At 37.8% G+C, this 14,673-nt stretch overlaps 1 protein-coding gene across 1 annotated transcript in view; it reads right to left on the bottom strand.

Moving 5' to 3' along the window:
- The window catches only part of LOC104509339 (mitogen-activated protein kinase 10), a gene marked incomplete at its 3' end in the record, with an annotated part of 57,163 nt that extends 45,308 nt beyond the window's left edge, over positions 1–11,855 (bottom strand). Inside the window, exons 1-2 of the mRNA XM_010151259.1 lie at positions 11,790–11,855; positions 645–814 (exon numbers count right to left, since the gene is read on the bottom strand). Of these exons, the coding sequence (XP_010149561.1) occupies positions 645–814; positions 11,790–11,855 (236 nt within the window). The remainder of the gene's footprint in view (positions 1–644; positions 815–11,789) is intronic.
- Between the last annotated feature and the right edge of the window lie 2,818 nt (positions 11,856–14,673).

The following is a 14,673-nucleotide window of genomic DNA, read 5'->3' as shown; positions in this document are numbered from 1 at the left end:
CAGGTAACAAATGCCTACACAGACACATTTAAACACAAGTGACTGAAATTTAAGAAGCATCTCTAAGAACGCAGAGGCAAAAGCCAACTAGGATATCACAGGTCTTGCACATCATAATTTCAAATTCCAACGGCCTCTCATTATTTAGGAGAGCTACTTAATTTGTGTCTTTGGTTCCCGTTACTCACATCACTGCAATGTCTCTTTTAAGCAATAAAGGAAACATTGGCAGTTACCTCAATTCCAAAGGCTTCCACTCTGAATACTTGAGAATGCTATGGGATGTGACAAGTTTCTATGTTGGTCTCAGTGACTTCTACTGTACAAAGAGTAAAATTACAGGGTTTCTTTGGGATATTATTTGTAGGGCCTCTGGAAATAGTGCCACAGTTGTCAATTACGATAATATCTTTCTCCCACTTTCTTGCTAGTTACATTTTGCTATGTGGAAAAACAAACCTAGTGCTATCACTCTCACCAGCAGGAGAATTTATTAGTCAACCACTAGACTCCTCCTGCCTCAGGATATCTGTTTCCTAACTGTTATTTTTGCAATTTTAAACAATGTCTGTGGCTAGCAAACTGTGAAGAAATACAAAAAGCAAATCCAATTTAAAAGCAGAAGACAAACTGCTGATACTTACCAAACTATTCCCTGAGCCCCAGAGCCAATAGGTTTCAAGTTCTGGTAGCGTTTGAGAACTGTGAAGGTCGAGTCACCTACTTCCACGCTGTAGAACTGGTTGTCAACTTTGCTTTTGCTCATGTTGTAATGTTTGGCAATATATGACACATCCACTTGTTTTCCAAATCCCTGTTGTACAGAAGAAGGGAAGGGGGGAAGGAGTGGAAAACACACAGAAACCAAGGCTGGTAAAACATCGGATACTGATAAAACACAGCCTAATTTTGCAATATAAATTCCTGTCATTTTAGGCGTTCATTATGACATTTCATTGTCATAGATCTACATGAATTCACAAATGCTCTCAAAGACTGTATCAAACCTGCTTTCACCCAGGAAGTAATTGTAAAAAGTCACTGATTAAAGAAAGCTAGTGAATGCTCCAGCTGATATTCATGGCACAGTTACTCTCAAGTCCTGGTCTCTGCTTGCCATTACTGCTTCTTTAGGACTACTGGCTTACACATCCATGCTGATTCTGTCCTCATTTGTACTGCAATAAATATTTTATTTTAAAATGAGAAGACCTACATCAGTGTAGAAGTAGGACAAGAGACACAGGAATTAGGCTCTTCATCATTGGTCAGATAGAGCAAATAAGTCTATTCACATGAGCATATGATAAATGCCCTGAGCCCCTTTCAAGAGGAGTTGCAAAAGAAACAGCAGTTTATGAGACGAACTGTGACCTGACAGGGCTCAGTATCATGGAGAATATTCAGTAGCTCAGGAGATCTTCCCAAGTTCTGGGTTCCTAAGAATAGAAGAGTTGCTCTCATGACCTGACAAATGCATTAGTCCTAAGTAATGGCCAGGACAAATTACTGTAAACTTTTTATGCTTGCACCGAAGCTAGCACTGCAGAGCTGTAACCTCACCCGAATTTGTAGAGTAATTATGCAGAAGGTGACATTATAACCATTTTATGACTACTAGTGAGCTCAGTTCCCTGAAGACTACGGAGCTAGGTGTATAGTAATTTGAGATAAAAATCAGAATATAGTGTTTGTAATTTAGGGTTGTATACTACATGATGCTGAACTCAGGATGTAAAAGTTCAACACAGTACAACAAATCTGTCCACAGGTAGTTGACAATTCACTTACGGAAGTCAAGATGTTTCCAAATGGTTTCTACAAGGGGAAGCAAAAACTAAACATGCCTCTCTCTGCCTGTGCATTTATGTTCAGTGCTCACAAACACAGCTTCTAAATTTTCTTACTTTCTCTATTATAAACTGCATTCTCAAAAAATATCTGAATAATCAACCATGTTATGTGACTAGGGACTACCGAGCTGCATTTTGATGGACCAGGGAAAAATATAAAGTCAATCTGGAGTCTATTATTTTTTCAGCTTAAAAAGGACATGATCCCAGTGTTCCACGAAGCTAGACACTGAAAACAGATAACTGGCCTTGATGAGAACTTAGATTCTCAGGTTTGCCTTAGGATGATTAATATTCTTTTTCTGTCCTTTATCTCACTGGAAGGCCCATCGTCACTGGACAGCATTGGTTAATCCTAAACACCTCATTTAAAGACTATGAAACATTTTAATAAATGGCACTGTTTATTCAAACAGAAAATCTCATTTCAGAAAGGCAATCTGAAGCTTTACATTTACTTATTAATAAGACACAGGGCAAGGCTTTTTTTTTTTCTTTCCCAAATGCAGCAAGTGAGAGATTTATGGACACTGAGACAGTGCAAAATTCAAGATTACAGAGAGTGAAACGACTCTGAAAAAGGTTTGAATTTGTCTCATATGAAGACAGAGAGAATGCATCCGATTTGCACTGCGTAGCCTTAGTCTTAAAACTCCTTCCATTACGTGAAGAGAGATGCATACATTTGGCTAGCTCAGCTATTCGTAGCAGACCTGGAATTGAGAGGCTTTATTTTAATAATGTGCTCCTGATAGACAGGAGATAATCACAGCTCCCTCTGGCTAGACAAACACATTTGCAGTGTGTTTTTTTCTGATGTCATTATCAGAACAATGCAGACGATATTCAGCATTAATACCCGTTACTCTGAAACCAGTGTTATATGAAGTGTCAGCATAAAAATTGCATTCCTTAGTGAGCCTGACTCGTAGCCAGCTCTTCTGGAAGTACAGATACAGCGACTTTTTTAAACAAGCCAGATGACTGTGTTAAGGCTTGGGTGAGCCAGGCATGCCATAACTTGTTTGCATCCTCACTCTTGAGCTACCCAGCAGTTTGTCACATGGTGTGGAGCTACATGGGAAAAGATACTTTATCCCTCTACACTTAGAACCTTGTGCACATCAAAATTACATGTTAAGTTAGTCTGACCCTGTGAACTGCTGGCCTCAGGAATCCCATGCTGCTACACTGGAATTTCTGAGATACTGCAGTTCCAGCAGGTAGGTTACTTTAAATTCAGACATGTCTTCAAAATCAATTAAAACAGCTCAGAAGAATGACTCTGTAGTACCTCAGTTATATGGATAATTTACGTATGCAATCAGTTCAGTCATTTCTACAGTAATTAAAGTGACACTGGTCAATGGGACACAGAAGACCTGACCAGATCTTCTTGGTTGTGAACACCCAAGTGCCCTGATGAGCAGCTCTCCGCTGTGCAACACGTTTACTTCTTAGGATATCACAGTAAAGATGTATAGGGCTTATACAGAAAAGCGAATTTCATGGAGTTAATAAACTTTCAGGTGAACTTCAAATGATTTTGAGTAATCTACAATACCAGGGTCCCAAAATAATAGTAAACATTGCAGGTGTGAAACAAAAGCAAATTTCTTCATCCTTTTTTATTTGAACAAAACACATTAGTTTCTCAGACCTCTATGTAACATGTAAGATTATTCCTCAGAGACAAAGTATGCATTAGAGAGCCATTTGTTCTCGGTTTCCATAACCATTTTGGACGATGGAATTGCATCACTTCAATACTGACCAGAACTTAACTTGCATTATTTGCTCTTTCCAGTATCTAACTGAAAACTTCTAACACACACCTAATGCCATTATCCTTCCTCCATCCTGAGAAATTTAAGAGAAAGTATAAGTTTTTCAGACCTGAAAACACAGTTATCCTTGATGGGTCACTTAAACACATAGCCATATCTGCAATGACGTTTGCTTTATATCCCAACAACTGGAAGGCGGAAAGAAAATGAACTGTCAAGACTCGAGCATTTGACATGAAGGAAAGGGATGCCTTCACCATTACTAAATGCTTACTGAACCTAAAATTTGGTTTCAACTTACTGCTTCACTCAGAGCTACAAGTTACATTCTTTACCTTTTTTCTTTCACAGCATAGAGAGAGGGTTAAAAAGCACAACAAAATTATTTTCTGTATTATGAGGCGAATTGTTTCCCGATATCCCATATTAGTCCATTTCTACCCCATAAAAGAACTATATTTATTATATTTCACTGACAGAACTTTGTTTCAGAACACCATACCTCCAATTATTGATGAGCCTAAAATATCACAATTACTTACAGCCCAGTACCTCATATATCTTAGCTTTTATAAATACAAGCCTTGCTAATGGCAGTTTAAGCTAAATTGCTCTTCTTTGCATTACCGAGACAATGAGTGCTTTCACAGCATCTGTTAGCAGGCTTCAGCTGAGGGGAAGCTTCATCTCAATATTAGTATCCTTCCATTTCTGCACACAGAAATACATCAACTTTCAAGGGTGCTGTGATTCAAGGCTACTGAAAACAACTAAATGACTCCACATGTGTGAACACAGTCAAGGAAAACAATTAGATGGAAGACCGAAAGTCTGACTACTAATTTGCAGTTGGCACCGTGCCCAAAGATGAGCCAGATGAAGAAGAGTATGTTCTGAGCTAGCAATCACAATGGCTCCCCAGAGGCCCCCACGTCCCCACCTCATCTCAGACAAAGAGTCTGGTATGGAGGACAGCACATTTCAAAGGTGGATGGCTTTGATTCCCTCAGGATACAAACGGGTAATATTTTAAAGCTACAATTTAAAAGTCAAATGCTGACTTCATACAAATTGAAATTCTGAAGCATGGTAAAATCCTCAGAGTATTCTTGCCAGCTCCAGAAATGTACATACAGGCAAGTCCTGCTCACCTATGTGCAACTAAGTCAACAATACTATTAATGTAGTGGCTAACTTTCCACTTGGACAGCTGTAATTTTCTCAGAAGATTTAAGTGCCAGAATTCAGGGATGAAAAGACATTTATTGAACATGCTGCTTTGGATTTAACGGTCCCAGGTTTTGCTGTGTAAATTAGGATGGACACAGAAGCTGCCACTTGAGAAATACAAATAATCTTTGCATAGCAATGCTTACTAAATTATTTTTTGTTATGTAGTCTGTATATGCCACATTTATGGCAGAAATATTTTTCTCACCATAAAGCCTTACTTTCACTAATTATGGCTCTCCTTGAACTCAGAATTCCATAGATAGTGATAAAATCTCCTCAAAGTAGGTTTTTTCATCTTGTATATGTGCATTTGGATGTAGTATTACAGACTTTTATCAGCCACTTCATACTGCAGTTCCCCATTCCTCTCTCTCTTTCCCATCCTGTAAGGGTTGTATTAGTCACCCAGTCTTCCTTCCCATCCTGTAAGGATTGTATTAGTCACCCTGTCTTCCTGTTTTTACTGTGTTTTGAGTGGGATTTTTAACATGTTAATTTTCTGCAGTCTTTTAATCTCTTTCCAGCAGTCTTGCCCTAAGACACAATCTACCCTCCTTTATGAACTCAGCTTTTGGAGTGGCCAGCTGACCCTTGCAAACAACTTAATTTTGATTGATTAATCATTGAGTTTTGTACTATATTTGCTTTGTTCACTCTGTTTTAAAACATCATATTAAAACACCCATCTTAAAATATCTTACTAGATATAGTACAATATACATAAGTGCTGGTTGGGTTTTTTTGTCTTCTTTAAACACCTGTCTTGTTTAACCTCTTCTAACTGAGATACTAACGACCCAGGAGATTCAGAACTGGCTCTTACCTAGTAATGACTACACGAGAAGCAGCAGGGGTGCCTTCTGTTTCCTTACCATTGGTATCTACTCAAAACAAAGTCTCTTTTCCTCCACATGTTCACTGTGCTTTAACTACTCTTAATTGCTTCTTTCTTACAGGCACAAGGTTTTTGTAGCTTATTTGTTACTATAGTATCACATGTTGCTCAGAAGTCACTGTGACCCAAAAGTGTCCATTTCATTCCAAGCCAGACTTCTAGGAGATGAGCAATACTCAAGTATCTGCACAACAAAACAATTAGTTCAAAATGATTCCTCATTCCCCCAACGCCTGATAAATTCAACACTTACACATGGGTAACATCCAAGTCTGGTCATCAAACCAAAGAAGGTAAGGATGAGAAGACTGATCAAGAAACACTGAGAGAAAAGATTCCTTGAGAGGGAGGGTTTTTTCTGGAGAGGAACCTAATCAGTGACCCAAACAGAAAATGTAGCCAAAAATACAGGAAAGAAATTTAAGAGCAGGTGAGAAAGCCACAGTAAAGTTTGGAAGCATTCTCATTTAGGCACAACTCCAGAAATAGTAACCTAGTCAAGACACACTGTGGAACTGTGTCCAAAACAGGAAAGCAACCGCAGAAGCCCCATCTAACTCTCAGGAGAAATGAGAAGAAAGGAAACACTGCAGTTTGTATTTATCAGTTTGTTCTAAGGCCCCAGATTTGAAAAAGAAGTAATAACAGGGGAAGAAACAAGATACAGTTAAGATTAGGAAAGAGAAATGGGACCTCTAAAAGTTGGCCAAAAGATTGCAGCACTAAGAAAAGGAAAGGACACTCAATTTATCAACAGTAGTAAAGGGAACATAGAAGCACAGTGTGTTAACAGCATGGGAAAGCCAAGAAGGGATTAACAGCTCCTCTTTATTTATTGCATATATTGAAAATACAATATATTTCAAATGGTTTACACTTCTCAGGAAACTGGAATTACACTGCAATACTGGGTATAAATTAAGAAGCTTTCTTCTAGTATGCAAGGAGGGCAGCAAGAAGACTAAATACACAAAATGCTATGGCCCAGTGCACAACATGGCTTCATTTAAAAAGGAGGGTGAAAAAGCACTAACAACATTACAGAAAAAGTATTAAAAAAATTAATTTTCTCAAGATAATGATATAATTACAGTATTCACTGTGAAGACAATAGCTAATGACAAGATTCTCCCTTTTATAAGTGAAGACTTTAAAGAGTTAAAGAATTTAATCACACCTTTGGTTAGAAATATACGACTTGAAACTAGGAAGTATCAATTTAGTCCTAGAAATCTAAGATATAGGTCACTGCCTGTTGATGGCTTATGAATACCAATTAACCTCTCATTGCATGGAAGGCATAATTATAGGACTTTCTGCTTCAAGACAGTTCCTTTAATGGTCAAGCAGTAACTCCATCCCATCTGATTAAAGCATTAGTTGTAACTAAAGTGGTTTATCAAATTTAGGATAAAATTAAAACCAAGATGAGATGAGTCAACCAATTGATGAAGAGCAATGCAATTAATAAAGCCAGTCTTTTCTGTGTCTAAAATGAAAAGTTTTCTGAAATCATGTGATTTTTAAAAGGTCATTGATGCAATAATGCATCTAGGAAGTCTATACATGTTTTCCTCAAGACAGGTAAGCATAACTGGAAATAAAGCAAGTTAACAGAATACTGGAGAAAAAAAGACATCTAGAGAGAAAGTAAAGGTTTTAAAATCTTTTTGGTTTGGGTTTTAAAAGCACAAATTGAATAGAAGCTTGGGAAAATACTCTCGACATGCAACTAAAATTCATTCTAAGGTTTTCTTTTGGCGGCATCAGTTCAGCACCAATTCCAATTTCAGTATGCAAAAATGCTGACACACTATCTGGGACATGAACTTGTTTAAACTAGGCAATAAAGACTAGTGATGATGCCACACCAAAGAATAAGCATGTGAATTTACGTTCCTGATTCACACTAAACATTTTGCTAATATGTGTGGCCAGGTCCTCGATATCTCAATTCAGTAATCCTGTGCCCTGCTTTCCTGTTAAAAAAAATAATTAATTGTTGTATCACTCTGGACATACTGTGTCATACAAATGTAATAATAATGACATGTTTTTCACAGACAAGAAAATTCAGGACTACTGCTCCAAGTGAAAAGAAAATTTTTTTTCCAAAAATAATTTGTATTCTAAATAAAGGTATCTTATGCAGCTACAGTTCAGAAAACCTGAAAATTCTGATAGGCTATACACATCTTGATGTTAATTCAAAGAAAGGAAAAAACTACAGGAAGGAAAATATGAATGAAGCAGTCAGTATCCTTTAGACATTGTTAGCTGTTATAAAGCACTTAAACGTAAATGTCCTATTCTACTCAGAACATAGTACTCTGCATTACACTGTATTTCAATAATTATGTGTAGCATCCTACAGATAAAACATGGTAGTGATATCAGCCTTACAAAAGCCTAATGAAATTCTATAAGCCCAAAAACCAGAAATCTTCTTGTCCTGTCTTTCTATTATGACAGAAAAGGAGATGTTCTATTCCTCAGGCTTAAAAATTATGGCTGTTTCAGAACTATTTGGCTAGCAATGTACAGTAATGCCAGACTTAGGTATTTTTGTACTACAAATGGGGTGTGGGGTGGAGAAAAGGAATATGTGCCCCACTTATGCTACTGGGTATCTCTCAGGAAAGGCTTTTCTGTTTTTTCTTAAGCTGGAAATCCTTAAGATTCTATTCCCAATGACTTAGCATTTTCATCACACAAAACTTTTACACTCAATGACATAAGGTCTGTGCCAAGAAGGACAGCCTATAATTACGTACATGTCACTTTCTGGCATAGCACATAAAGCTCTGCCTTTTAGACCACAGGAGAGGAATCACCACAAAATATTTATTACAAGAATAATAAGTCCACAGTACCAACAATCTTTGGAGTACTATTTAATATTGTACTTTTTATAAAAGGCACTTCAGCACAACTCTGTATTTTGTAGAAAGTCTGCAAAAATGGGAGCAGGACTTCTCAGTGATAAACCTGAGTCAGAAAATTATAATAGCCCATTGGATAGATTGTATATTGTAGTACACCATCACTAGAGGCTCTCATTTTAACAGGCCAACAGGGCAAGATCAAACTATACCACAGTGAATTTTTTTCCCCGATATCTGTTGCATGCTCATATAGTAGAAGTAATTTTTGCATTTGTTGAACCACATGGAAAAAATACTGGGTTGACTTATATTCAATGGAAACTACATTTTTGTGGTCTCTTTTCTAGATATTGCTGGGATCCTTGTCAGTGGCACACACCTCAAGATGCGAGTGGCGTTCTGCTGTCACATCATCATCTTTTATTAACAGTAGTTCCTGAACCTCTCAGACGTACCGATTCAGCAGACAGAGGTTTCCCAAACGTACAAATGAACTTTGCACTTAGAGCAGAAGTACTAGTAAATCACAGAGCATTTCATTTCTACACTGGCATTATGAATAAGCACAAACTAAACAATATTACTACCTGGAGACTGTTGAATAGTGCCTAAATAAAGATCTGGATATGTGGACCAAGTATTACCAGGATACAGATATAACCTACATACCTCCCTTTGCAATACTTATGAACAGCATCCATGACAGCTAAGGTCTTAATGCAACAAAGCACTTAATTTAGAGACGGTGCTTGTACTTAATGCTAACTATGTGCTTAACTGTTATTTGCATCAGGCCCTATCTTTATGAAGAGAATAATTAACATGAAGCCTGAAGCAGCTTTTATCCTCAGCAGAACAAATCTGAAGACCTTGAAAAGGTATTTGTGTGATAAGTGCTTGAGGGATAGAATCCTATTTCCTGCAATGTCAGGATAGCAGCTCTTGTAGTATTTTCTGGATTACTTCTCTTCAGGTACCTACTGTACTCAAATATGTTAAACATCATTCAGTTGCATTCAGTGACAAAAACTCATCCAAAATGCTGTTGATTTCATCATATATGCATTGACAAAACCACTGTAAATATGTTTGGTTTTATATGTGCCTCTGAACACCTTTTATTGTTAGGGTAACAGCAAAAGAATTACAGTAGCATGTTTCCACTGAATCACAAAGCCAGAGTGCAGTGACAGAAAGCACTGTCTGTAGGTGGTCATGCAGTGATTGATGCCAAGACTAAAGGAGAAATGAACACACAAGGAAGCGATTAAGAGTACCTTTCCTCTGCAGGTGTAAACCAGAAATGATTCTGTACAGCTCTGCTTTGGTCTAAGAAAAAGGGATAGGAAATTTGGCAAACAGAGCTGTGCAAAAGACTGTAATCCGCACAGTGAAAGTAACTTCTTCATCAATAACATCATCTTCATGCACTCTGAGGCAAAACCCTCTTTTTTCATTTTTTTAATTTCTTTTTTTGTGCAAGCTAACTCTGTCAAAAAGATTACAAAACCCCCATGGTTTACAAAATCCTTTCTTCTCTCAAGAAGAGTTGAAGAATTAAGCCAGTTAGATAAATATATGCATACGAGGAACTGGAGATAAAGAAAGGACAAAGACATTTAAACGGTTTACCAAAGTGAATAGCCAAGATCCATCCTAGAGCTGATGATACAGCAGCCTTCCAATACCTAGGGGGACTACAAGAAAGCTGGAGGGGGACATTTTACAAAGGCCTGTAGTGACAGGACAAGGGGTAACGGGTTTAAATTGAAAGTGGGGAGATTTAGATTAGATATCAGGAAGAAGTTCTTCACAGAGGGGGTGGTGAGGCACTGGAACAGGTTGCCCAGAGAAGCTGTGGATGCCCCATCCCTGGAAGTGTTCAAGGCCAGGCTGGATGAGGCTTTGAGCAACCTGGTCTAGTGGAAGGTGTCCCTGCCCATGGCAGGGGGGTTGGAACTGGATGGTCTTTAAGGTCCCTTCCACCCCAAACCATTCTATGATTCTATGATTTACTAAGTGCAGAGCCAACCTTCTCAGCAGAACAAGTATTTCATACTCCTGAGTTAAAAAAAGCACAAACCAAACCTCACAACACCTGTCACTGTTGTGTGTTAAATATTTACATAAAAGTAATAGCCCTTTCTTTTTTAGAATTGTACTTTCACTTACTTGGACATCACAAGCAATATATATAGAAATAATCCAGTGTTTAACATAATTCTAATTCTAAGACTGCAGCATTGTTCACACCTCTCAAGAAAATTAACGTCCCTAATGTCTCCACTGCTAGTTAGATTACTTGTGTCACACCTCACTAAAAAAAACTATGAAGAGACAGAAGTGAGACACAAAACACTCTTGAGAAGTGAGCAGAAGTCATTCATGATGGAAAAACATGCACAGACTTTACCTAACCAAGAGAACCAAAAACTAGACAAATCAACACACTTCTTTCTTCATATCAAAGTTAGTTTCAGCCTTGTATACTTACAAGCATTGTCACCAAACAATTTCAAGAGCAATTTAGAAATAAAGAAGCAGCTATAGTGCAGTCTCATGACTCCAGAACCTGCATAGCAACAGCTGTTCAACTGGAGACAAGACAAACCCCACAAGTCAAAATGATCCTCCTTTCATTCCTAGTAAAGGTAGACCAAGGGACAGAAAACTCTAGTCACAGACTACAACTGAAAAGGCTCTGTCTCACTAAAACAGAGGCGAAGATAAAATTAATTTGCATATTTCTGTGAAAGCATCTGTGCATGTACAGTTATGTTGTTCTTTGATTCATCATTAAGTGTATTGGAAGTACAGCCAACATTCTTCTGTTTGCAAACTCTGCTATTATTTTTATCAAAAAAAAAATAAAATTTCAGGACACTAACTGACATTTTAGCAAAACAAAATTAAAAATCATTAAAAGCAAGCTACAAAACAGACTTAAAAATAAAGAGAAAAGTAATTTTTGTGATGCATTCTTCTATTTTTTTAATATTTACTCTCATTCTTATAACTATTTACTCACAGTAAACTACTGAAATTAATTTCTATTTTTTCTTTTATTATGGCATGAACTGCAAAAATGAAGTACAAGTATATACTGTACCTTGTTTTACCTGTAAGGAACACACACCTGACAAAAGGCAATCTTCACATCCAGAATAGGTTCACCACAATAATACAAGAAATGGCGGCTCATAAATACCTGCAATTAAAGAAAAGTAAACGTAGAAATCTTGTATGTCTGCTGATGTGCTAGTACAATGCAGCTCCATCTAGATTTGGATTAGAAAACCAACCCGAGTTGCTATCCAGCTCACAAACAACAGAAATCAGTTAGAATACTATTGTAAATAGGCTCTAAATTCTTTCTGATGCTCATCCAATTTATGACTTCAAGTACGAGTTGGTTATATCTGCAAATTTTTACAGTAACTGATGCTATTACTTAGTTTATCATGTCACTTGTATATTTGTACATCAACAAAAATTAAAATCAGGTCAATAATGTTCTAAAAGTGAGAATGGGAGAAATTTATTATTATGGGGAGGAAGAAAACAAGTCCTAAATTGACAATTATTATGAAAGTTATAGAAATGGAAAGACTAATTACACCAATGAATAAATTCATGGCACAACCACTTTATGAATATTGCATGTAGTTCCAGTTCTCGTCTTAACATCTTATAACTAGAAAAGCTCCCCTCCCTACAAGACAGACACTGAGGTGCTGGAGTGTGTCCAGAGCAGGGCAGCAGAGCTGGGGAAGGGTCTGGAGCACAAGTCCTGTGAGGAGCGGCTGAGGGAGCTGGGGGTGTTCAGCCTGGAGAAGAGGAGGCTCAGGGGAGACCTTATCAATCTCTACAGCTGCCTGAGAGGAGGGTACTGAGAGGTGGGGGTTGGTCTCTTCTCCCAGTGACAAGTGATAGGATGAGAGGAAACAGCCTCAAGTTGCATCAGGGGAGGTTTAGATTGGATATTAGGAGAAATCTCTTCACTGAAAGGGCTGTCAGGCCCTGGAACAGGCTGCCCAGGGAGGTGGTGGAATCACCATCCCTGGAGGTATTGAAGAGACATGTGGATGAGGTGCTTAGGGACATGGTTTAGTGGTGGATTTGGCAGTGCTAGGTTAAACAGTTGGACTTGATGATCATAAAAGTCTTTTCCACCCTAAAAAATTCTATGAAAAAAGGGCAGTAAGAAAGGTCCAGAGCACATACAGATTCCTTACATGAAACAACTGCACAGACTGAGACATGTTTTTAGCCTAGCAAAGAGTTGTCTGAGTGGAGATAAGCTGGAGATCCATAAAATTAGTGGCATACTGAGAAGTGAAAGGTGTATGAAACCTGTTTGTGGTGGGGTTTTTTTGCTTTGTTTTGGGGTGGGGTTTTTTTTGGTTGGTTGGCTTGTTTTTTGTTTGTTTGGTTGTGGCATCAAATTAAGCTATCAAACAACAGATTCAGAATCAGCAATAGGAGGGAATTCTTCATACACTGTTTTGTCAGACTGTGAAACTCCATGCCTCATTGAGGTGTATGTCAGAAGCCAACAGAAGTCCTACTATGATTAGGCAAATTCAGCTAAGAAGGAATCTGCTGAAAGCTATTAACCTCAAAAATATCACCTCTGACTCAAGACAACCCCAAGTCAGTCTACCACTATATACTCACCCTATTTTTAGATTCTTTTACAGGCATCTGATACTGACCAAGGGAGCCACAGATTAGACCAGACAGGCCTCCCTGTGTGCCCCATTGCAGCTGTTTTAACTTAATTCCATACTACCAGACTCAGTTCTGACAAACCAATCCTTTCCTAGCTGCATTCTAGCATGGGACATCAACAAAAAAACCCCACAGTAATGCTATCAGGCTGAAATAGGTTGCTATGTCACAAGACTTTGGAGCACATTGATTTTTCTGCCTGACTCCACTTAAAGCAAAAACCCACAAAAATCCAAACTTTTAACAGCACAGTTAATAAATCAGCAACTTTTAAGTAAAGAGAGATAAATAATATAAAACTTCATGTTTTTCTTTTAAATATAAGCTCATTGCAAAGACTTTAAAACAAAAAAGCAAACATCACTCCATTAAGATATAGCCACGATTCTGAACCACTATATGCCTCCTTATGGCACTCGTCTTCAACAGGAAGAATTCATTGACTTCAGGTAGAAATTACATTAAAAGACAAGACTCAATTGGAGTAACTTCATGTCACACAAACTGACCAGGACTTAAGAAATGTAAGAAAGTATTCACCAAAACTTGCCAACTTGCAAGCATCACATGGTCCTATGCATGTTTAATTTTTAATGAATAGATGAATGAAAAATCCTGTTATGAAAGCAAGTGCATGACCTTTTCTGTATCACGTTACCATTTCTGAGATTGCTGCCTCATTGGCCAGTGAGTCATTACCAGAGCCTCACATTCCACAGAGGGTTTACATTAAAACAAGGAGAAGGAAAGATACAAAAAAAAGCTTTTAACATTAGTCATATCACCAGTGATTTCTGGAAAGCCAGCAGAAAATCACAATCTCACACTGCAGATATATACACTATGAAACCCTATTGGTTGGATATATTATATTGCTATAATAATAATTGACTGAAATGCCATTAGTCATAACATACCACATCCAAGACAGAGTCTAACAGTATAAAGAGAAGAAAGGAAGGGAAGGGAATTGGGGAACTATGGTTCCTTACTGAAGTTGCTGTGAGCATCTACTGAAAAGACTTTGTATTATATATGTATTACTAGTCACATGCAGCTCCCCAGCTTTCCACAGGAGTAACTGTAGCTGTTAATAGTCACCCTGGGCACAGCAATAGGCTGGTGAATTTTATGAACTGGAATACATTTTATAATTTATTCCGTTGTCCTTGTATGCAGTTACTGCTTATAAAATAATAGAAGTATGATATGTTTCAATCGCCTAGATCAACATTCATATTCCTCTGTACATGAGATATATCAAATGAACCACTGGAGAGCTGAGTTCC

The sequence above is a fragment of the Eurypyga helias genome, unplaced genomic scaffold, assembly GCF_000690775.1.
Source record: "Eurypyga helias isolate BGI_N326 unplaced genomic scaffold, ASM69077v1 scaffold1630, whole genome shotgun sequence".
Lineage (NCBI taxonomy): Eukaryota > Metazoa > Chordata > Aves > Eurypygiformes > Eurypygidae > Eurypyga > Eurypyga helias.
Note: the sequence above shows the minus strand (reverse complement) of the source record. Positions and strands in the feature narration are given on the sequence as shown.